This window comes from Cyclopterus lumpus, chromosome 12 (genome assembly GCF_009769545.1).
Source record: "Cyclopterus lumpus isolate fCycLum1 chromosome 12, fCycLum1.pri, whole genome shotgun sequence".
NCBI classification, from domain to species: Eukaryota; Metazoa; Chordata; class Actinopteri; order Perciformes; family Cyclopteridae; genus Cyclopterus; species Cyclopterus lumpus.
This window is the reverse complement of record NC_046977.1, coordinates 3,102,879-3,127,878: the sequence shown is the minus strand read 5'-3', so window position 1 is coordinate 3,127,878 and position 25,000 is coordinate 3,102,879. Positions and strand designations below refer to the sequence as shown.

Here is a 25,000-nt window from a genome sequence, read left to right as displayed (position 1 = left end):
AAGATCTCTCTGCCCCCCCTGTGTCGGGGTCTGGGGGGTCTGGAGGGCGGCAGCCAGCGCTCCCTGCAGAGGAACGGCACCATCCGGAAAACCTTCAGCGGAGGGATGGCGGCCGTACGCCGACTCTCGCAGTGCATCGCAGTGAAACTACAGGCAGTGAGTGGTGGACCACATGTACTCTAGTATATACATATACTGTAATACTCTGCAGGGAAACTCGGGGGAGTATTTTCTGTGATATCATTAGAAAAATAAAAAATGCATAAAATATGACAGCATTATTTCTGGGGTACCAGAGGAGGAGTTTATTTCTTTAAACTCCATCGCATCGACCTCTGACCTCCATCGGCAGCAGAATAACAGAATGGACTTCAGTGTCCGACGTCATGACCTGCGGTATTCGGTCTCTCTGTCTCCGCCCTGCAGGACGCCCTGGTGAACCTCACCCGGCGAGCCCGGCCCGTGTTCCTGCAGTGCGTGAGCGCCAAGACGCGCGGCGGAGGGCTCGACGTGGCGGCGCTCAGAGTCCAGCTGCACTCCACTCAGATCCTGTCGGCTCTGCAGCTCCACCGCACAGGTCGGCATGTTCACTACCCCCCCGCACCCGCCTCAAAGTAACATTGAGCACGATATTGAAAAAGTATTAAAGTTATTTATTTTCCAATATTGCACATAGAATGAAAATAATATGTTTTGTTTGTTTTTAGAGAATACGTTTGTGCTTCTCTTTCAGGTTATCCAGAACACATGACTCTGAGTGACTTCCGGTGTCACTTCCAGGCGTTGTCGCCTCCCATCATGAAGCGCTACGCTTCCATGTTCATCAGCCACGACGAGCGAAAGGTCAGGGGTCACACGTCGCTCACACAAACACTTTGTCTGCCGTCTTCTGCTCGCACTGAATGAGTTCCTCTGTCTGCGTCTCAGGCGGTGGAGGAGCTGCTGGTCGAGTTGGATCTGGACAGGAAGAGCATCGCCGTGGGCGCCAGCAGGGTGAGGACGCGTTGAAACCCGTCCAATCAGCATCCGGCTGACGTGACGGGAGTCATGGATCCTCTTCTTCTTCTATTCTCAGGTTTTCATGAAGCGAGGCGTGCTGCGCTACCTGGAGCAGCAGAGGGACCAGCAGGTCACCGGCTGGTTGGTCCAGCTGCAGGCCTCCTGCATGGCTCATCTGGCCCGCCAGAAGTACCGCAGACTCAAGGTTGGTGTCTGTAATCTGCATGTTTCTGGAGTCTTCAGCGTTAACACAAGGCTTCATGTGTTAACGCTGCATTCTCTCTCCTGACCACCAGGGGGCGACTCCTCTGGTTGTATAGAAGCCTATGCTTCATGTGTTAACGCTGCATTCTCTCTCCTGACCACCAGGGGGCGACTCCTCTGGTTGTATAGAAGTCTCTGCTTCATGTGTTAAAGCTGCATTCTCTCTCCTGACCACCAGGGGGCGACTCCTCTGGTTGTATAGAAGTCTATGCTTCATGTGTTAAAGCTGCATTCGCTCTCCTGTTCACCAGGGGGCGACTCCTCTGGTTGTATAGAAGTCTATGCTTCATGTGTTAAAGCTGCATTCTCTCTCCTGACCACCAGGGGGCGACTCCTCTGGTTGTATAGAAGCCTATGCTTCATGTGTTAACGCTGCATTCTCTCTCCTGACCACCAGGGGGCGACTCCTCTGGTTGTATAGAAGTCTATGCTTTATGTTTTAAAGCTGCATTCTCTCTCCTGACCACCAGGGGGCGACTCCTCTGGTTGTATAGAAGTCTATGCTTTATGTTTTAAAGCTGCATTCTCTCTCCTGACCACCAGGGGGCGACTCCTCTGGTTGTATCGAAGTCTATATAAATGACTCTACTTCTCTTGATTTATTCCCTCAGTAAACATTGTAAACATTAGTTTTTGGTCTCAATCTCTAGTTTCAAGTCTTCTTCAATACAGTGTGATTCATTTAGTAAACATGACTTATTTGGGAGTTCATCCCCGAAGAAGATGACTTAGGATGATCACTGCACGACTAAAAAGGAGGAGGTCAACCATGTGTGTGTGTGTGTGTGTGTGTGTGTGTGTGTGTCCAGGTGCAGCAGATGGCGGTCAGCTGTCTGCAGAGGAACCTTCGGGCTCTCTGGGTCGTGTCCAAGTGGAGCTGGTGGAAACTTTTCTGCAGAGTTCGTCCTCAGCTCGACGTCAACATGGACAACGAACGTCTCCGGGATAAAGAGGTACACACACACACACACACAGACACACACATACACACGCACACATACACACACACACACACACAAGGTTCTTTACAAACAAATTACAAACATGATGATCTTATAGAATATGAAGCTAGTTAAATACATGCAGCACAGTAACATCAATACTTTTACTTTCAGTACTTTTTGCTGATACTTTTACTTCAGTAAGGTTTTGAACTCAGAGCTTTTACTTGTAGTGGAGTATTTGTGGTATTAGTACTTTTACTGGAGTAAAATTTCTGAGTACTTCGGCTAAAGTACCTTACATTATTTCAAGAAATTTGATTACAAATAAATTCTTCCACCTGCTTCGTATCACTTATAGTATTACTTAATAATAATAGTAATGATCATTTATTTCTATAAAACCTTTAAAAAAAAAAACATGCTACCAAACGAAAAACAAACGAAAAGCTAAACGCTAAACGCACAATAAAACCGGGAAAATAACCAGAATATTAGCGTCTGAGACATAAACAACAACAATGGAGCTCAGCTCTTCTTCTCCTTCTCCTTCTCCTTCTCCTTCCTCTTCCTCTTCTTGTCAGGATGAGATATCGGCTCTGAGACGACGCCTGGAGAAATCAGAGAGGGAGAGGAATGATCTGAGGCAGACTGCAGACGGCCTGGAGACCAAGGTGTGTGCTGCAACACACACACACACACACACACACACACATGTACACACACTGCTCATGTTGGTATCCATGTGTGTGTGTGTAGGTTACGGCCGTGACCTCTGAGCTCAGCGATGAGCGTTTCCGTGGCGATGCGGTGGGTCAGGCTCTGGATGTGGAGAGGGCCGAGAGGATCCGGCTCGGCAGGGAGAACAAAGACCTGCAGGTAAAGTAATCCATTACCTCAGAGCGCCAGAGACTTCAGGACTTGTGTTGCATCTCTTCTCTTCTCTCACGGCGTCAGGCTCGTCTAGACCAGTGTAAAGCCACCATGGAAGCCCTGGAGAAGCAGCTGGAGGAGGAGAAACAGAAAGCTCAGATGGCGGAGAGTCAGAGAGGACCGGCCTCAGGTAAAGATCAGGAGGCTCCTATAGAGTCAGAGAGGACCGGCCTCAGGTAAAGATCAGGAGGCTCCTATAGAGTCAGAGAAGACCGGCCTCAGGTAAAGATCAGGAGGCTCCTATAGAGTCAGAGAGGACCGGCCTCAGGTAAAGATCAGGAGGCTCCTATAGAGTCAGAGAGGACCGGCCTCAGGTAAAGATCAGGAGGCTCCTATAGAGTCAGAGAGGACCGGCCTCAGGTAAAGATCAGGAGGCTCCTATAGAGTCAGAGAGGACCGGCCTCAGGTAAAGATCAGGAGGCTCCTATAGAGTCAGAGAGGACCGGCCTCAGGTAAAGATCAGGAGGCTCCTATAGAGTCAGAGGACCGGCCTCAGGTAAAGATCAGGAGGCTCCTATAGAGTCAGAGAGGACCGGCCTCAGGTAAAGATCAGGAGGCTCCTATAGAGTCAGAGAGGACCGGCCTCAGGTAAAGATCAGGAGGCGACTTATTATCTCTAATTAATTACTTATTATCTCTAATTACTTATTATCTCGAAATAATTACTTAGCATCTCGAAATAATGACTCACTATCTCAAAATAATGACTCACTATCTCAAAATAATAACTCAGTATCTCAAACTAATTACCACGTATATTAAATCAATGACTAAATATCTCAAAATAATGATCTTATTGGCAGAAATGGGCTCGCATCGTTAAGAGCTGGGAACATAAACGATATTCTCTACTGCGGGCCGTTATACTTCTGCAGTTGCCACGGGTTACAAGGACATATTGTGGAGCGGCTCGGCTATTATGAGAATATAGACATTATGATATTGTGAGAAAGAGATGCCTCATGCGAGGACATGTTACACGAAAGGAAAATTCCTCTCGAAATCCTTCGATAATGAATCCACCTGCCAGGTGATGCTGATTGTTACGCAATGTAGAGAATTACTAAATATTTACTAAATATTTACTGGATATTTACTAAATACTTAGTGGATATTTACTGGAAATTTACTAAATATTTACTGCATATTTACTAAATATGTAATGGACAATTACTGGATATTTACTAAATACTTACTGGATATTTACTAAATACTTACTGGATATTTACTAAATATTTTGTGGATAATTACTGGATATTTACTAAATACTTACTGGATATTTACTAAATATTTTGTAGATAATTACTGGATATTTACTAAATACTTACTGGATATTTACTAAATATTTAATGGATAATTACTGGATATTTACTAAATACTTACTGGATATTTACTAAATATTTACTAAATATATACTGGATATTTACTAAATATTTACTAAATATATACTGGATATTTACTAAATACTTACTGGATATTTACTAAATATTTACTAAATATATACTGGATATTTACTAAATACTTACTGGATAATTCCTAAATATTTACTGGATATTTACTAAATATATACTGGATATTTACTAAATATTTTCTGGATAATTACTGGATATTTACTAAATACTTACTGGATAATTCCTAAATATTTACTGGATATTTACTAAATATATACTGGATATTTACTAAATATTTTCTGGATAATTACTGGATATTTACTAAATACTTACTGGATATTTACTAAATATTTAATGGACAATTACTGGATATTTACTAAATACTTACTGGATATTTACTAAATATTTACTAAATATATACTGGATATTTACTAAATATTTACTGGATATTTCCTAAATATTTACTGGATATTTACTAAATATATACTGGATATTTACTAAATATTTTCTGGATAATTACTGGATATTTACTAAATATTTACTGGATATTTACTAAATATATACTGGATATTTACTAAATATTTTCTGGATAATTACTGGATATTTACTAAATATTTACTGGATATTTACTAAATATATACTGGATATTTACTAAATATTTTCTGGATAATTACTGGATATTTACTAAATATTTACTGGATATTTACTAAATATATACTGGATATTTACTAAATATTTTCTGGATAATTACTGGATATTTACTAAATACTTACTGGATATTTACTAAATATTTAATGGACAATTACTGGATATTTACTAAATACTTACTGGATATTTACTAAATATTTACTAAATATATACTGGATATTTACTAAATACTTACTGGATATTTACTAAATATTTACTGGATATTTACTAAATATATACTGGATATTTACTAAATATTTTCTGGATAATTACTGGATATTTACTAAATATTTACTGGATATTTACTAAATATATACTGGATATTTACTAAATATTTTCTGGATAATTACTGGATATTTACTAAATACTTACTGGATATTTACTAAATATTTAATGGACAATTACTGGATATTTACTAAATACTTACTGGATATTTACTAAATATTTACTGGATAATTACTGGATATTTACTAAATATTTACTGGATATTTACTAAATATTTTCTGGATAATTACTGGATATTTACTAAATATTTAATGGATGATTACTGGATATTTCCTGGTTAATGTATTTGGATCACAGACTTTTTTTCTTTTTATCTTTTTAACTTTCCTTGAGTATTTCCATTGTAGAGTTACTTTCAACATATAAAAACACATTAAAGTGACGTGATATGATGCATTAATACTAAAGTACACAACGCATCTAGAATCGGCTCCAAGTTGATGAACTACAACATTTAAATAATATAATATTCACTTTTACTTTTGACACATTCGAGGAACATCTTCACGATAACACTTCAGGACTTTAGTTCCTCGGCTGCGATGTTTCCAAGTCCGGGATCTGAGGACTTGGACCTCCTCGCTGCAGGTCCTGAAGCGAAAAGGTTGAGCCCAGCAGGTTATTGAGCAATAACGGCGTCTCCCCTCAGACGGCGAGCTGGCCGTGCAGCTGGAGGGATGCCAGACGGAGGTGCAGTTCGTCCGCAGACGCCTGAAGCAGACGGAAGAAAAACTGGAGACGGAGAGACAGAGCCGGCAGCAGCTCGACGCCAAGGTGAGGCGGTGCACGTGCACGTGCACGGCTGATAGGGAGGTTGGATGTCTGGTAATAACTGTGTGTGTTTGTGTTTGTGTGTGTGTGTGTAGGTGGCCGCTCTGCAGGCCCAGCTGGAGCAGTCCAGGCGAAGCGTCACGGAGCTGAAGCGTCACTGTCGCCGCGTGACCTCTGACCTCCAGGACGCCCGCGTGCTCGCCGACAGCCTGCAGAGCCGCATGCACGATCTGGACCGCAAACAGAGGAGGTGTGTGTGTGTGTGTGTGTGTGTGTGTGTGTGTGTGTGTGTGTGCGTCTCCTCACACGATAACAACCTCCATGTGAGGAAGACGAGTGAGAAATCAGCAGATTGAAACCGAACTGCTTGTTTATATTTATATTTAGACAATTGTTGTTTTAATTGTTGTTTTAAATGAGATTACAAACAGGTTTTATCTTCATTTGGTGAATTTAGGTAGTCAAATAAATGTTTCCTCTAGTCTGAAAGAAGACGTGTTATTTAAGAGGTGAACATTGTTGATAAGTGAGGAAGAGGAGGAGTAGGAAGAAGAAGTAGGAGGAGGAGGAGGAGAAGGAGAAGGAGAAGGAGAACAAGAAGACCGACTGAATAAACGCAGCTGTGCAGCGTTTTAAAACCTTGGTGTGTGTGTGTGTGTGTGTGTGTGTGTGTGTGTGTGTGTGTGTTCAGGTTCGACAGCGAGCTGACTCGAGCTCTGGAGCAAGCCGACAGCGAGAGAGAGCAGAAGGACAAATCCTCCCAGGAGAGCTCGGCTCTGGGAGCTGAAATCTACGGACTGCGGCGCAACCTGCAGGTGAGAAAACCAACGAAGAAGAACCTGACCGACAAACCAGGACACGATGACAAGATACTGACCACCAGGGGGCGACTCCTCTGGTTGTATAGAAGTCTATGCTTCATGTGTTAAAGCTGCATTCTCTCTCCTGACCACCAGGGGGCGACTCCTCTGGTTGTATAGAAGTCTATGCTTCATGTGTTAAAGCTGCATTCTCTCTCCGGACCACCAGGGAGCGACTCCTCTGGTTGTATAGAAGTCTATGCTTCATGTGTTAAAGCTGCAGTGTGTGTGTGTGTAGGAGAGCCAGTCAGAGGTGGGCCGTCTGCAGAAGCAGAAGGACGAGCTGTGCGCTCAGATCCGTGACCTCAGCCTGCCGGTCGACCTTGCCTCTGATTCGCTGCCCGACCTCAAGAGGCAGCTCCGCCTCCTGGAGGGCGTGGCCGGAGAGAGAGAGCAGGAAGTCGCCGGGTTGACCGGAACGATCCAGCAGCAGCAGCAGGTGATAGAGACACCTCCATCGGCTTTGACTCGCTGCTATCGCTCTGGCTCAACTCTTCTCTTCTTCCTCTTCCTCCTTTTCCTCTCGCTCCTCTTTCTTTCGCTCCTCTTTTTCTTGCTCCATTCCTCTCGCCTCTCTTCCTCTCTTCCTCTCACCACTCTTCCTCTTTCCTCTCTTCCACTTCCTCTAACTCCTCTTCCTCCTCCCCTCCTCCTCTTCCTCTCCTCTTCCTCCTCTGCTCTCCTCTTCCTCTTTCCCCTCTTCCACTTCCTCTCCTCTCCTCTTCCTCCTCTTCCTCTCCTCCTCCTCCTCCCCTCTCGTAGATCCACATGCGCTTTGAGATGGAGATGGAGAGGATGAAGCAGATGCAGCAGAAAGAGTTGGAGGACAAAGAAGAGGAGCTGGAGGACGTTCACAAGTCCTCTCAGAGACGAGTACGTCAACACCGCGGCCACATTCATGCATTCATACATGCATTCATACGTTCATGCATTCATACGTTCCTAAATTCCTACATTCATGCATTCATACGTTCATGACTTCATACATTCCTAAATTCATACATTCATGCGTTCCTACATTCATGCATTCATATATGCATTCATGCGTTCATGCATTCAAGCCTTCATACGTTCATGCATTCCTAAATTCCTACATTCATGCATTCATATGTTCATGCATTCATATGTTCATGCATTCATACATTCCTAAATTCATACATTCATGCGTTCATGCATTCAAGCCTTCATGCGTTCATGCATTCATGCATTCATATGTTCATGCGTTCATACATTCATACATTCATGCATTCATACATTCATATATTACAAAAGAAGTTTTTGCTGGTATTATCACAAATTACATTTATTCAGTCAGCATAAATACTCATAATGCCACACTTCAATAAAATGACATATTAGATCTGTTTTTATTGTAAATACACAATTAGTTAATTTGCAAAAAAACTTTTATTGATATTCCCTTCAGAGCACAATAATAGAATAATAAATAATAGAATAATAAATAAAATGTCCGGTGTCCGTTCCCTGAGTGGAGATCATTCATCATCTTTGTGAGGAGGCGACTTTGAACTTTGCACAAATTGAGACCTGAAACATTCAGAATAAAATCATATTCAAGATGAATTTTCCATCCATGAACTCAATAGAGCAGCATTGTGTTGTTTGTGTTGTTTGTGTTGTTTGTGTGCAGATGGATCGCTCTGAAACGTCCTTCCTCCTTTTCACTGATCCACTTAGTTATTCATTTATCTTTTAGGTTACGCAACCAGGCGGCAGTTACATCACTTCTTTGCAGTCACATCGTCGCACACTTAATGTTCCTGCAGCTTTCCTCCCACAATCAGCGCTGGAATGTTTTGTACCTTCACTCAGGCGTGATGAGCCAATGGGGGCCAAGGCCAGGCCGGAGGTCCCGCCCCCTCTCCTACAGACTTCATGGTTGTTTAGCTCTTTATCTTATTGTTTTGTGTCTCTTTGTAGCTTTGTGGTGGTTTTGTGTCTTCTTGGTTGTGTTGTGTCTTTTCATGGTTATTTTGTGTCTCTTTGTGGTTGTTTTGTGTCTCTTTGTATTTGTTTCGTGTATCTTTGTATTTGTTTTGTGTCTCCTTGTAGTTGTTTTGTGTCTCTTTGTGGTGGTTTTGTGTCTCTTTGTATTTGTTTCGTGTATCTTTGTAGTTGTTTTGTGTCTCTTTGTATTTGTTTTGTGTCTCTTTGTATTTGTTTTGTGTCTCCTTGTAGTTGTTTTGTGTCTCTTTGTGGTGGTTTTGTGTCTCTTTGTATTTGTTTTGTGTATCTTTGTAGTTATTTTATGTATCTTTGTGGTTGTTTTGTGTCTGTTTGTGGTTGTTTTCTGCCTCCTAGTAGTTGTTTTGTATCTTTTCCTGGTTGCTTTGTGTTTCTTTGTAGTTCTTTTATTTTGTTTGTATTCATGTTGTGTCTCTTTGTAGTTGTTTAGTGTCTCTTTGTTGTCATTATGTGTCTCTTTGTAGTTGTTTGTATTCATCTTGTGTCTCTTTGCAGTTGTTTGTATTCATCTTGTGTCTCTTTGCAGTTGTTTAGTGTCTCTTTGTTTTCATTATGTGTCTCTGTAATTGTTTGTATTCATGTTGTGTCTCTTTGTAGTTGTTTGTATTCATGTTGTGTCTCTTTGCAGTTGTTTAGTGTCTCTTTGTTGTCATTATGTGTCTCTTTGTAGTTGTTTGTATTCATGTTATGTCTCTTTGCAGTAGTTTAGTGTCTCTTTGTTGTCATTATGTGTCTCTTTATTCATCTTGTGTCTCTTTGTAATTGTTTGTATTCATGTTGTGTCTCTTTGTAGCTGTTTGTATTCATGGTGTGTCTCTTTGCAGTTGTTTAGTGTCTCTTTGTTGTCATTATGTGTCTCTTTGTAGCTGTCTTCCTGGTGGGTACGTATATTCTTCTCTGACATGTAGTACAGTAGAAGTAGAACTAACTAAATGTGGTTTCTTTCCTCCGGCATCGAGTTCAAACCTCAGAACTCTGGTTCATTTATCCAGCAGCAGATTGTCGGGAGGCCTCGCTTATTGATACACAACCTGCTTCCTGTCAGGGACAATGAAAGCTCATCCGTCCATCGATGTGTGTGTGTGTGTGTGTGTGTGTGTGTGTGTGTGCAGCTGAAGCAGTTGGAGATGCAGTTGGAGCAGGAGTACGAGGAGAAGCAGATGGTGATTCATGAGAAGCACGACTTGGAAGGACTCATAGCAACTCTGTGTGACCAGGTACACACACACACATACACACACACACACACACACACACACACACACACACACACTTGCAGGCTCTGAATGAATGCGCATCACCAGCTCTCTCACGTCGTAGATCATTATTAAAGAATCCATATCAGGTTAAGTGAACCTATATAATGTAAATATAGAATATTTTCATATCTTTACCTCCCTGATGGGGAACTGAAGCTGTTATCTCTGTTTGCTTTAAAAACACCACACTCCATTCTCATGAAGCATAGACTTCTATACGACCAGAGGAGTCGCCCCCTGGTGGTCAGGAGAGAGAATGCAGCTTTAACACATGAAGCATAGACTTCTATACAACCAGAGGAGTCGCCCCCCTGGTGGTCAGGAGAGAGAATGCAGCTTTAACACATGAAGCATAGACTTCTATACAACCAGAGGAGTCGCCCCCTGGTGGTCAGTAGAGAGAATGCAGCTTTAACACATGAAGCATTGACTTCTATACAACCAGAGGAGTCGCCCCCTGGTGGTCAGGAGAGAGAATGCAGCTTTAACACATGAAGCATAGACTTCTATACAACCAGAGGAGTCGCCCCCTGGTGGTCAGGAGAGAGAATGCAGCTTTAACACATGAAGCATATACTTCTATACAACCAGAGGAGTCGCCCCCTGGTGGTCAGGAGAGAGAATGCAGCTTTAACACATGAAGCATAGACTTCTATACAACCAGAGGAGTCGCCCCCTGGTGGTCAGGAGAGAGAATGCAGCTTTAACACATGAAGCATAGACTTCTATACAACCAGAGGAGTCGCCCCCTGGTGGTCAGGAGAGAGAATGCAGCTTTAACACATGAAGCATAGACTTCTATACAACCAGAGGAGTCGCCCCCTGGTGGTCAGGAGAGAGAATGCAGCTTGAAGACACTTCAGAGAACGCAGATAACAGCTTCAGTTATATGACATGAAGACAAAGAAGTGAACATATTCAAAACATAGAGAACACTATTATTATTTTGGGAGTCTAAAACACGATCTGGTTCCGGGTCCAACGCGAGGCGTCTCCGTCCTGCAGGTCGGCCACAGAGACTTCGACGTGGAGAAGAAGCTGAAGAGAGACCTGAAGAGGACTCACGCCCTGCTGGCCGACGCCCAGCTGCTCCTCTCCACCGTGGACAGCCCGGGGCAGCACCTCCCCACCGGCAGCAGGGAGCAGATCGAGCGCCTGCACTGCCAGGTACTCGCTCACCTGTCCGGAGCAGCGGTCACTCCCCTCTCGGTCTGAGATGCCTTCATGCAACTCTTCTCTTCTCTTCTATTCTATTCCCTCCCTCCCTCTCTCTCTCTCTCTCTCTCTCTCTCTCTCTCTCTCTCTCTCTCTCTCTCTCTCAGCTGGAGGAGGGCGACGCCAGGCGGCTGGAGGTGGAGAGCCTTCTGGATACTCTCTCTCAGGAGCTGGAGAACTCTCAGATTGAGCTGGAAGACATCTGCAAGCTGAAGAGTGTGGTGAGTGTAGAGGAGTGACCTCCACCAGGGACTGTGACCTCCACCAGGGACTGTGACCTCCACCAGGGACTATGACCTCCACCAGGGACTATGACCTCCACAGGGACTGTGACCTCCACAGGGACTGTGACCTCCAACAGGGACTGTGACCTCCACCAGGGACTGTGACCTCCACAGGGACTGTGACCTCCACAGGGACTGTGACCTCCACCAGGGACTGTGACCTCCACAGGGACTGTGACCTCCACCAGGACTGTGACCTCCACAAGGGACTATGACCTCCACAGGGACTGTGACCTCCACCAGGGACTGTGACCTCCACCAGGGACCTCCACCAGGGACTGTGACCTCCACCAGGGACTGTGACCTCCACCAGGGACTGTGACCTCCAACAGGACTGTGACCTCCACAGGGACTGATCCGCTACACCTCTAATATATTCATACGTGACCTCTGTGACCTCTGTGACCTCGCTGCTGCAGGTGGACGAGCAGCTGGCCCTGCTGCAGCGGGAGAAGGTGGACCTGCTGAAGAGGCTGGAGGAGGACCAGGAGGACCTCAACGAGCTCATGAAGAAGCACAAGGCGCTCATCGCTCAGGTGCCGCCTCCTCTTTCTGACGCTGTGTTCTAAGGTTGTTTTTATTTGATCATCCTAAGCGACGCTCTCTTCCTCCCGTTCAGTCGTCCAGCGACATCTCTCAGATCAGAGAGCTGCAGGCGGAGCTGGAGGAGGTCAAGAAGCAGAGGCAGTCTCTGCAGGAGGAGGTGAGCTTCACGGGAGATCTCTGGATCCCTGATTTCACATTCACTGGTGCATTAGTGAGGCTCTCTAAATGTCCCCTCCCCACCCGCCACGCAGCTCCAGCAGAGCGTGTCGAGGGTGCAGTTCCTGGAGGCGTCCACCGTGGGGCGCAGCATTGTCAGCAAACAGGAGGCCCGCGTGTGCGACCTGGAAAACAAGCTGGAGTTTCAGAGGGGGCAAGTCAAGAGGTTTGAGGTGAGGCCGCGAGATCTCCGTCCCCCATGATGCAACGCTTCTTTTTATTTAAAGGGAACACAAAAGCCCTTTCAGACCTACGGATGTGTGTATTTGGGCTGTTGAAGTGTATTCAGGTCCTAATCTGGACATTTCAATGCAAAGTATTTTAACTCTACACATTTTGTTTTAGTTGTTAGTACTTGATGTAAGTCTAATTAGTTTATACGGCAGTTGGCAAAGGTACATGTGCTCTGACCACCCAGCTACTTGGATTTGAATGGGAAGGCCAGAAGCTGTCAAAACCATCAATATCCCCAGATTATCATCTTTCCTACGGTCCTTGAACACATCCTGTGCGACTAACGCGGCCAAAACGAAGCAAATAACGGGGACATTTTCTTGTGATGTGCAGGTGCTGGTGTTGCGTTTGAGGGACAGCGTGGTTCGCCTGGGGGAGGAGCTTGAGCAGAGCGCCCAGGCCGAGGCCCGGGAGAAGGAGAACGCCCGCTACTACCTGCAGCGTCTGCAGGACATGAGGCTGGAGATGGAGGATCTGGTCCAGAGGGAGCAGGACAGCAGCCGCAGGCGCATGGAACTGGTAACGACTGGTTTCATACGGAACCACTGAGACCAGCAAGCTGCTGGTGTCTGTGGCTGATTTCTACCTAGCAACAAAAATCCTCCATTCAATGTTGCCAGTGTTCGCCTGTATTATCCCAAACATCAGAAGTCTATGCTTCATGTCTTAATACTTGCATTCTCTCTCCTGACCACCAGGGGCCGACTCCTCTGGTTGTATAGAAGTCTATGCTTCATGTGTTAAAGCTGCATTCTCTCTCCTGACCACCAGGGGGCGACTCCTCTGGTTGTATAGAAGTCTATGCTTCATGTGTTAAAGCTACATTCTCTCTCCTGACCACCAGGGAGCGACTCCTCTGGTTGTATAGAAGTCTATGCTTCATGTGTTAAAGCTGCATTCTCTCTCCTGACCACCAGGGGGCGACTCCTCTGGTTGTATAGAAGTCTATGCTTCATGTGTTAAAGCTGCATTCTCTCTACTGACCACCAGGGGGCGACTCCTCTGGTTGTATAGAAGTCTATGCTTCATGTGTTAAAGCTGCATTCTCTCTCCTGACCACCAGGGGGCGACTCCTCTGGTTGTATAGAAGTCTATGCTTCATGTGTTAAAGCTGCATTCTCTGTCCTGACCACCAGGGGGCGACTCCTCTGGTTGTATAGAAGTCTATGCTTCATGTATTGCCCAGAAAAGGAGATCATGGTCGAGGCGTTCCTGCAGGCTGCAGACCGATCACCAGCGCCGCTAAATATAAACACACATTACTAGATACTCTCATGCAACATTTTAAAAAAAAACAAAAAAAAGCCAGCCCAACACTTCCTCCAGGCGGCGAGTGAAGCTCCGCCTCCAACGCTTCTCAAAACAACAGCTGGTTGTTCTGTGGAACATTAGAACGCATCACTTTGGTTCCTGCAGGAGTTCGATCATCGGCAGCTGGCCGGAGGCGTCCCGATCCAAAAAAACACCGGCACGTGTTTTTCAGACGTTATTTTTATTAGTATTATTTTTGTGGAAAATAGGATGTGGTGACAAAATAGAGCCTCAAGAACCGCACTGACCTGAATTACTTTATCATAACTTTCCTATAATTAATCTGGTGGGATTTTACATAAATATGATAAGATTGCATTTGAAATAATATTTATATACTGTATACAAATATACATTTATATACATTTTCATATATATAAATATATATATAAATATATATATTAATAACTACATATTAACATCTAATAATATATATATTAACATATAATAATATATATATGAATATATTTTAATATGTTAATATATATAAATATATGTTAATATATATTATTATGTTAATATATATTTGTTTTTTATATGTGTATATATATATATATATATATATATACAGATAGATAGATAGATAGATAGATAGATAGATAGATCGATAGCTAGATAGATAGATATACAAATAATATATCAGTACATTCATTGTATCATCTGAGCATCATATTCCTGATATGTAAAATAATATTTAAGGACAACTTGATACTTGTTTTTCTATTTTTGAGCTCCATTTCTTTCGTTAATAATAATATTGTAGTGATATAATCAATAGCTGAGATCTGGGAACAACGACAAGCTCAGACTCGAGGGATTAATATCGTCTCTTAAATTATTTCTGAATATCCACTTTTACATGCATGTAAATGTATATTTGTCTATATTCAGTATATGTATATCAAACAAGAAATATAACAAGAAATCTTCCTGTAACACATCAACAAACAGGAAAAAACATCCGATAGTTTCCACATTGATATTATAAAATAAAATATCCGGCATTCATATATAAAACCTTTGATAATACTTTTATCTTTACCTGAGAAAAGAATCTGACTTCTTTGTATAAATAACTTTAATCGTAAATGTAAGACAAACGGAGTAGCTGCTTTGTGTGTATTTATATTCACTTTGTGTGTCTTTGTAGCAGTTTTGCATCTCACTGTAGTTGTAGCTTGGTGTGTCTTTGAAGCTGTTTTGGTCCCTTTGTTGTCGTTTTGTTGTCTCTTTGTAGTTATTTTGTTGCCTCTTTGAAGCTGTTTTGGTCTCTTTGTTGTCTCTTTGTAGTCGTGTTGTTGTCTCTTTGTAGTCGTGTTGTTGCCTCTTTGAAGCTGTTTTGTTGTCTCTTTGAAGCTGTTTTGGTCTCTTTGTAGTCGTTTTGTTGCCTCTTTGAAGCTGTTTTGGTCTCTTTGTAGTCATTTTAATGTCTCTTTGTAGTCGTGTTGTTGCCTCTTTGCAGTCGTTGTGTTGCCTCTTTGAAGCTGTTTTGTTGTCTCTTTGAAGCTGTTTCGGTCTCTTTGTAGTCGTTTTGTTGCCTCTTTGAAGCTGTTTTGGTCTCTTTGTAGTCATTTTAATGTCTCTTTGTAGTCGTGTTGTTGCCTCTTTGCAGTCGTTGTGTTGCCTCTTTGAAGCTGTTTTGTTGTCTCTTTGAAGCTGTTTTGGTCTCTTTGTAGTCGTGTTGTTGCCTCTTTGAAGCTGTTTTGGTCTCTTTGTAGTCATTTTGTTGTCTCTTTGTAGTCGTGTTGTTGCCTCTTTGCAGTCGTTGTGTTGCCTCTTTGAAGCTGTTTTGTTGTCTCTTTGAAGCTGGTTTGGTCTCTTTGTAGTCGTTTTGTTGCCTCTTTGAAGCTGTTTTGGTCTCTTTGTAGTCGTTTTGTTGCCTCTTTGAAGTTGTTTTGTTCTCTTTGTAGTTGTTTGGAGTCCCTTTGCAGGTATTTTGTGTCGCTTTGTGGTCATTATGTGTTTCTTTGTAGTTGTGTGGTCCCTATACAGTAGTTATGGTCTCTTTGTGGTCAGTTTCAGTCTCATCCTGGTCGGTGCGTGTCTCTTTAAGTGACAGTTTCAGGTGAGTGCCACGAGGCCCCTGATACTGTGGACCTCTGGTCTGTTGCCTGTTCATCTTCCTGGATCTTAACACTATACTTTCTAATCCATTTAAAGCAAATAAATACAGAGTGAATATATTATTTTATAGCTAAATACATCAAACATATGATCCCATTAAAACTCAGTTTCTCCGTTGTGTTCACGGCAGATTTCAATGTGACCTGAGCAACGAGAAGGAGCTTCGATAATTATTCAGTTATTAGCACAAAGCAAGCAACAGACGCGCACACGGATGCCCTTTAACAACCTACCACACACACACACACACACACACACACACACACAGCCTGTGTGAATAGACATATTCATACACACACATGCTCACACACTCTCCTCCTCCTCCTTCACCACCGTTCTTAATGTCATCTCTCCCTCCATCCTGCTTTCTCTCTCTGACTGTGATTAATCCCCATTGTCTCTTCAAGGTTATGGGCACACACACACACACACACACATTCATACATGGTTATGTATCTCTATGACAACCCCTGCACCAACACCCGTCTCCTCAAAGCCAAAAAAGCCAATAACTTTGAAAGCCTAGAAATGTGTGTGTGTGTGTGTGTGTTTGTGACAGAATGCTAAAGAGACAGAACAACCACAAATAACAACAACAAAACAGACGCAATGAATCAATAAATCACTCTATTCTCTCGATGTCAGTGTGCGTATGTAACGTGTTGAGGTCGTAGGACTGAATGTGAAAGACACGTTTGACTGATGACGTAATATTGGGAAGAATGAAGATAACAGCTGATTGGATCTCTGGGTCTTTACAGGTTGTCGGGTAGAAGACGGCTCGTTGAAGGTGAAAAATGTGTTAAAGCTGCATTCTCTCTACTGACCACCAGGGGGCGACTCCTCTGGTTGTATAGAAGTCTATTTCATGTGTTAAAGCTGCATTATCTCTCCTGACCACCAGGGGGTGACTCCTCTGGTTGTATAGAAGTCTATGCTTCATGTGTTAAAGCTGCATTATCTCTCCTGACCACCAGGGGGCGATTCCTCTGGTTGTATAGAAGTCTATGCTTCATGTGTTAAAGCTGCATTCTCTCTCCTGACCACCAGGGGGCAACTCCTCTGGTTGTATAGAAGTCTATGCTTCATGTGTTAAAGCTGCATTCTCTCTACTGACCACCAGGGGGCGACTCCTCTGGTTGTATAGAAGTCTATCCTTCATGTCTTAAAGCTGCATTCTCTCTCCTGACCACCAGAGGGCGACTCCTCTGGTTGTATAGAAGTCTATGCCGTCCACTTCTTTTTGACAGCCTGTGGTTGAAGGTGAGCGCCGTCACCAAACATCCTTTTTGCCCTCGCGCTTGTCTTGCAGGACATGCAGGTGGAGGAGCTCAACGCCGTCAGACAGGCGTTGCAGGCCGACCTGGAGACGTCCATCCGCCGCATCGTGGACCTGCAGGCCGCCCTGGAGGAGGTGGAGTCCAGCGACGAGAGCGACTCTGAAAGGTAGGCGGCTTCACCGAGGGGGGTCTTCTCTTAAACCATCACGTCCGTATGTGTGAACTCAACCTCGCTCCACTTTGCCCTTCACTCCAGCGCTCAAACTGCTGCGGAGTCCTTGACTCGAAAGAAAGAGCTGTAAGAACCCCACGAATGTGTGTGTGTGTGTGTGCGAGCTGGTTTTTAAGCTGTTAAAATGTTGCAAAGATCAATTTAATTGTAGGTGATTGGAACATCTGAAATAAGAGGCGGAGCCTAATCTGTAATGCTCCCGTGCATTCATCAGCTGTGTGTTGCGCTGCTGCCTGTGTTGTGCTTGCATGCTCATGATGCAGCTATCGGTGGATATTACCTAAAGAATGTGTGTGTGTGTGTGTGTGGGGGGGGGGGCATGGTGGGGGTCTCCATTGTGGCTGTGATGAACTGAGGTCTTGCTCGGCAGTGACTCGGTGTCCAGCGTTGGCTCCATCGGGACGGAGGATGTAGGAGAGGGGATCCGTCATTGGCTGGGAGTGCCCAGAGGAGGGTCCCGCGGTGGGGGCTCCTCGTATGGCAGCAGTACCATCAGCAGCCAAGGGGGGCGCCAGTCTGCCGCTGACACCACGAGCACCTACAGCTTCCGGTAAGCCCTAAAAAAAACAACTGATTTCCTGCGTTTGTTTCAGTAATTTTTTAAGCAAACAATGACAAAGCGTCTGATTTGCTGTTTTTCTTTTGACATCTATGACATTAAACTGAGTTTATTAATGTTTAGGACTGTTGGTCCAAAAGAGAAAGCAAATGTAATCCTGCAAATGAGCAATGGCACATTTCATCCTCTTCATTTTTAACACTTGTATCTTATAATTGGAAAACTGATATATTTTATTAATTTATTGGAACATTTTTATCATTTATGATTCTCTACTTTTGCAATACTTTTTATACTTTACTTTTTTATGTTTATTGTGGGTCAATATTTTTTACACTATACATATTTTCATTAAAACAAGAATTTGAATTGTAAATTTCTATTTAGGATTCTTTACGATGAAAAATAATCACCCGTCGACTTTTCTTCTCCTGCAGCTCTTGCGTGGACCCCGATGGCGAGGGCTCTGAGACCGGCGGGCCGAGTCCCAGAGGTCTCAGTCGAGCCCCGTCCTCCTCCGCTCTGTCCGAGCTGCTGGACGGACTCCGTAAACGGCGAGCTGGCGGCGACGCGGGCGAAGGCGGCGCCGTCTCCCTGCCGGTTTACCAAACGACCGCGGCCTCGACCCTCAGACGGAGAGCCTCGGCCCTCGGGCCCGGCGACCTCCGGGAGCCCCGGCCCGCCCAGGGCATCCTCAAACCGCCGTCCCCGCTCTTGGCTCGCGCCGCCAGCGCCCGCTCCGTCGGAGACGCTCAGACGGCCGCCGCCAAACTCTCTCGCTTCAACTCGAGCGACTCCCTCTCCTCGGTTCCCTCGCTGCCTCGCCTCTCCTCCTTGACGTCGCCCCCCACCGCTCGCCACCGGCCTCCCTCCCTGTGCATCCCGGAAGAGGACCCGGACGAACGCCTGCTCTCCCGGACGACCCTCGTGCAGCGCTCCCCGCAGGCACTGAGGCGGTGCATGCTGGGTAGCCTCGCTGCAGAGGACGGAGGCGAAGGCTCTCTGGGTTCAGAACCCATGGTCTTCCAAAACCGCCGCCTGATTGAGGACCGGGACGACGCGGCCTCCGACATCCTGCCCGCCATCCGCAGAGCTCAGTCCACCAGCAGCCTGGCCGGCTCCGTGAGAGGCGGCCGGAGGGCGCTGAGCGTCCACTTTGGGGAGCTGCCTCCGAGCCGCGGCGGCAGGAAGAGCTCCGAGACCGAGTCCTCCAGCTCCGGTGGTTCTGGGGGGAGTTCCCAGGGAGGCGGGTCCAGACGCAGGTTGGAGAGGCCGCGGGGAGAAAGACTGGAGGCCGAGGGCAGCGAGGCGGATGACGTGGCTTCAGTCATGAAGAGATACCTGAAGAAGGAGACCGACTGAGAACGGATGAGGTGAGTACCCTCTGGGAAATAAAGGTGCTAACTAGAACATCTGGGGTTCTTCTGCTTGTCCCCCTTAGAGAATCCCCATTATGATTACTGGTAACACGTTTTTTATAAGGTTACACCTGGAACCCTTTCAGATAGATTTAACTAAAACTCTACATAGAACATAAAGTGTTACACATAGAACCATTTGTGTAAGGTTCCACTCAAACCCTCCCATTTAGAGTGTCTACAGAGAACCCTTCTATGGTTTAATGGCTCCCTTCCTAGGATGTCCTGTCCAGAACATTAACACCTTCTAGGGGTGCTAACAAGAACCTACCCAGCGTGTTCTACCAAGAACCCTTCATGTATTCCAAGGGTTTCATCTAGAACCCACCAAGGGTTCCTCAATCAATTTTTAGGGACGGTGGTCTGGGAGGATCTTTTAACACGCACGCTTTCAACAATCCTCGAAGAACTCTTTCTTTAAAAAAAGGATTCCTATTGGAACCCTAAGTCTTACAAAGAACCTTTGAAACCCTTGAACCAGCCTTTCTTCAAGGGTTCTTTAGAAGCGAATGGTTCTTGGTAGAACCTCTACATTCTACAAATATTATTATAAATTCACCACATACTGGCTTTAGTTTAGTTTTAGATTTTTTTTTTAACCATCAAAACACAAGTTGCAATAATTCGCACCACGACGTTGACACATTTAGTATTTTAACTATTGGATGGATCGTTCAGGGTAATTTGTACAGAGGTTCGTGTTCCTCACAGGATGGTTTTCCACTACTGGTTTTCCCAGCAGCCTCTGCTGTGTTTTTGTGTGTGTTTAGTGCCCATTAGCAGATGTTGAATGTGATTGCAACAACTGGAGCTACAAGAAGCCGTCATTAATTATATTTTATGGTTCTGAAGGTTGTAGAACATCCGATTCTCTCAAAATGAGAAGTCGTATCCTCTGCTGAGAGACGTCTGGGTTGTTGGTGTTCTTAGTCCCGGTTCGCCTCAGTAGTGGTCCTGAGGTGTTTGATGGGGACAGGCCCAGACCTGAACAGGATGTCTGCAGCCCGTCGTCGCCCTCTCTCTGTTTTATTTCCCAGCATCCTCTCTGTTCTGACCCTCTTGTCTTTGCTCCCCCGTCAGCATCGCTGTGTCCTGCTGCGAGCTTCAGACTGAAGGAGCTGCAAAGAAAACACTTCTCAAAAAGGAACTTTTTATTTTGACTATTAAAGCCTGAAAATACAGTTGTACAACTGTATTTTCACATGTTTGTATATGAATAAAATAACTCGATTCACTTTGTTGCTTTGTGATAATTTACAAAAAGTTACTCCTCAATCTTCGTGGTTTTTTCTACAAAGGTCCAGCAAAACATGCCAATTTTTGCACGTTACAGGAATACCGTTTTTTTTTTTTACAGAAAACAACTCAGTTAGGTTTCATAAAAGATTGTGAAATAGTTCGTTATTTTTAGGGAAATAACGTGAAATAGTTATTTAGGTTTAGGAAAAGATCGTGAAATAGTTACTTAGGTTTCTGAAAAGATCGTGAAATAGTTACGTTGAGGAAAAGATCGTGAAATATTTAGTTAGGTTTCTGAAAAGATCGTGAAATAGTTACGTTAATGAAAAAATTGTGAAATATTTTGTTAGGTTTCTGAAAAGATCGTGAAATACTTTCTTAGGTTTAGGAAACGATCGTGAAATAATTATTTAGGTTTAGGAAAAGATCGTGACATAATTATTTAGGTTTAGGAAAAGATCGTGAAATAATTATTTAGGTTTAGGAAAAGATCGTAACATAATTATTTAGGTTTAGGAAAAGATCGTGACATAATTATTTAGGTTTAGGAAAAGATCGTGAAATATTTATCTAGGTTAAGGAAAAAAAACTTGAAATATTTAGTTAGGTTTCTCAAAAGATCGGGAAATAGTTACGTTTAGGAAAAGATCGGGAAATATTCAGATCGTAATATATATATATATATATATATATATATTTTTTTTTTTCATATATAACTTTTATTTAACTTTTAATCATCAGAAATCAGATTTTCCAACTATGAAAATAACTTTATTTTCTCGTATGCAACTTTTAGGTTTTTTGTTCCCCGGATTGAGTTTTTTCTCATTTATCTTCTGGCTTATTGCTCCACAGCAGAAATCCTTTAAACTTCCAGTAAGTATTCAGTACGTCATTGATCGATTGGATAATTAGTATATGTTGCTATTAATACTTCTGTACTTTTGAATGCAGGATTTTAGTATATAATAGAGTATTTCTACATGGTACATTAGTACTTTACTTCAGTAAAAGGTATATTAAAGTATTTGATTTACTCCATTTCAGTCCAACTTTGAGGTACTTGTACTTTACTGAGGTATTTCTACTCACGCTACTTTATACTTCATATAAAACACTACATTTCTTTTGACAGCTGTTATTAATCTTTCTAGATTAATATTTAAAATACAGAACATTTAATGGTTGTTTTATAAAATATCTGCTTCGTTGAGTGAGTACTTTATTTTTCTGAGTACTTTTACGAGAACCTTTTGCTGTACTTCTACCTCAGTAGAATGAAAATGAACTTCCTGCAATAGAGTGTTCTTTTATGTTATTGCTACTTTTCCTGAAATGATACGTCTCCTGTTGGTAATTTAGGATTTCATGTATATATCTGTATATATCTTACCCCTTTTTATCCAGAGACAGAAACAACGTTGTTTCCCAGCAACGCTGTGATTGACAGGACGTTCACACCTGTGAGCGGAGACAGACAGCAGCTGAGGAGTGAGGTCCAGTAGTAGGAACCAGTCTGCTGCAGCAGAACCAGTAGGAGGAACCAGTCTGCTGCAGCAGAACCAGTAGGAGGAACCAGTCTGCAGCCGCAGAACCAGTAGTATGAACCAGTCTGCAGCCGCAGAACCAGTAGTATGAACCAGTCTGTAGCGGCAGAACCAGTAGGAGGAATCAGTCTGCTGCAGCAGAACCAGTAGGAGGAACCAGTCTGCAGCAGCAGATCCAGTAGTAGGAACCAGTCTGCAGGGGCAGAACCAGTAGTAGGAACCAGTATGCAGGGGCAGATCCAGTAGTAGGAACAGTCTGCAGGGGCAGAACCAGTAGTAGGAACCAGTCTTCACTGCAGAACCAGTAGTAGGAACCAGTCTGCAGGGGCAGATCCAGTAGTAGGAACAGTCTGCAGCAGCAGAACCAGTAGTAGGAACCAGTCTTCACTGCAGAACCAGTAGTAGGAACCAGTCTGCAGCAGCAGAACCAGTAGTAGGAAAGAGTCTGCAGGGGCAGGTCCAGTAGTAGGAACCAGTCTGCAGCAGCAGAACCAGTAGTAGGAATCAGTCTGCAGCAGCAGAACCAGTAGTAGGAACCAGTCTGCAGCCGCAGATCCAGTAGTAGGAACCAGTCTGCAGCAGCAGAACCAGTAGTAGGAACCAGTCTGCAGCCGCAGATCCAGTAGGAGGAACCAGTCTGCAGCCGCAGAACCAGTAGTATGAACCAGTCTGCAGCAGCAGAACCAGTAGGAGGAACCAGTCTGCAGCAGCAGAACCAGTAGTATGAACCAGTCTGCAGCAGCAGAACCAGTAGTAGGAACCAGTCTGCAGGGGCAGAACCAGTAGTAGGAACCAGTCTTCACTGCAGAACCAGTAGTAGGAACAGTCTGCAGGGGCAGATCCAGTAGTAGGAACCAGTCTGCTGCAGCAGAACCAGTAGTAGGAAAGAGTCTGCAGGGGCAGGTCCAGTAGTAGGAACCAGTCTGCAGCAGCAGAACCAGTAGTAGGAACAGTCTGCAGCAGCAGAACCAGTAGTAGGAAAGAGTCTGCAGGGGCAGGTCCAGTAGTAGGAACCAGTCTGCAGCAGCAGAACCAGTAGTAGAAATCAGTCTGCAGCAGCAGAACCAGTAGTAGGAACCAGTCTGCTGCAGCAGAACCAGTATTAGGAACCAGTCTGCAGCGGCAGAACCAGTAGTAGGAACCAGTCTGCTGCAGCAGAACCAGTAGTAGGAAAGAGTCTGCAGCAGCAGAACCAGTAGTAGGAACCAGTCTGCTGCAGCAGAACCAGTAGTAGGAAAGAGTCTGCAGGGGCAGATCCAGTAGTAGGAACCAGTCTGCAGCGGCAGAACCAGTAGTAGTAACAGTCTGCAGCAGCAGAACCAGTAGGAGGAACCAGTCTGCAGCTGTGATTGACAGGTGGACATCAGAAACGTGTCTTCGTCCCTCCCCCTCAGTCACTTCCTGTTCACTGGTTCTGATAAACCGATTTTGTGAATTAATGATCCGTCTCTTGTCACAATAAATATAAATGTAGCTTCTGCAGGATGTGAAATAAAAACTCTAATGAATTCCCTTCAATCTGAAGGTCACACGGCTCTTAGTTGAAGGTCAAAAGACGGCATTAAAGTCACACATTTATTCTTTTAAAGTTCCCATCAGAACGTTATGTGTGTGTGTGTGTGTGTGTGTGTGTGTGTGTGTGTGTGTGTGTGTGTGTGTGTGTGCGCGCGCGTGTGTGCGTGTGTGCGTGTGTGTGTGTGTGTGTACAAGGTTTTCTGCCTCTTCTCTGGAACCAGAACCATCAGGACTGCAAGTGGAGAGAGACATTTATTTAGTGCAGAATAACACATTTCATTTCTTTGATATTTTATTTCAACAGAATGTCTAAATATAAAATACATATATATATATATATATATATATATATATATATATATATATATAAATATTTCTAAATGTAAATCTAAATATACAACATGTTTCCAAATGTCTAAAAAGTGTTACCAATGCTGGAAAAACACTTTTGATAATAATAATAAATAATAAAGAACTATTCTGTGACATATTTGTACTCACATTTCTCCGACTGTCACTTTAAAAAGATGCAGCGCACAAACATCACATCATTTCTACAGTGTGGTACGAGTACTTTAACTGTAACAGAGTATTTCTATGGTGTGGTATGAGTACTTTAACTGTAACAGAGTATTTATATGGTGTGGTACGAGTACTTTAACTGTAACAGAGTATTTCTATGGTGTGGTATGAGTACTTTAACTGTAACAGAGTATTTCTACGGTGTGGTATGAGTACTTTAACTGTAACAGAGTATTTATATGGTGTGGTATGAGTACTTTAACTGTAACAGAGTATTTATATGGTGTGGTATGAGTACTTTAACTGTTACAGAGTATTTCTACGGTGTGGTATGAGTACTTTAACTGTAACAGAGTATTTATATGGTGTGGTATGAGTACTT

General features: G+C 43.8%; 1 protein-coding gene across 1 annotated transcript in view; it reads left to right on the top strand.

Moving 5' to 3' along the window:
- Positions 1–20,952, top strand: part of LOC117740547 (unconventional myosin-XVIIIb-like) — a 34,189-nt gene extending 13,237 nt beyond the window's left edge. The window contains exons 19-44 of the mRNA XM_034547015.1: positions 1–156; positions 427–577; positions 734–843; positions 928–993; positions 1,076–1,204; positions 2,073–2,216; positions 2,789–2,878; positions 2,964–3,083; positions 3,162–3,267; positions 6,150–6,274; positions 6,367–6,521; positions 6,963–7,086; positions 7,370–7,570; positions 7,894–8,004; positions 10,230–10,334; positions 11,382–11,543; positions 11,699–11,812; positions 12,295–12,411; positions 12,495–12,578; positions 12,673–12,810; positions 13,205–13,390; positions 17,619–17,752; positions 17,843–17,884; positions 18,189–18,368; positions 18,815–19,750; positions 20,876–20,952. The exon at positions 1–156 is cut by the window's left edge and continues 28 nt beyond it. Coding sequence (XP_034402906.1) covers positions 1–156; positions 427–577; positions 734–843; positions 928–993; positions 1,076–1,204; positions 2,073–2,216; positions 2,789–2,878; positions 2,964–3,083; positions 3,162–3,267; positions 6,150–6,274; positions 6,367–6,521; positions 6,963–7,086; positions 7,370–7,570; positions 7,894–8,004; positions 10,230–10,334; positions 11,382–11,543; positions 11,699–11,812; positions 12,295–12,411; positions 12,495–12,578; positions 12,673–12,810; positions 13,205–13,390; positions 17,619–17,752; positions 17,843–17,884; positions 18,189–18,368; positions 18,815–19,739 — 3,975 coding nt within the window. The 3' untranslated portion in view covers positions 19,740–19,750; positions 20,876–20,952. The remainder of the gene's footprint in view (positions 157–426; positions 578–733; positions 844–927; positions 994–1,075; positions 1,205–2,072; positions 2,217–2,788; positions 2,879–2,963; positions 3,084–3,161; positions 3,268–6,149; positions 6,275–6,366; positions 6,522–6,962; positions 7,087–7,369; positions 7,571–7,893; positions 8,005–10,229; positions 10,335–11,381; positions 11,544–11,698; positions 11,813–12,294; positions 12,412–12,494; positions 12,579–12,672; positions 12,811–13,204; positions 13,391–17,618; positions 17,753–17,842; positions 17,885–18,188; positions 18,369–18,814; positions 19,751–20,875) is intronic.
- Positions 20,953–25,000: the final 4,048 nt, after the last annotated feature.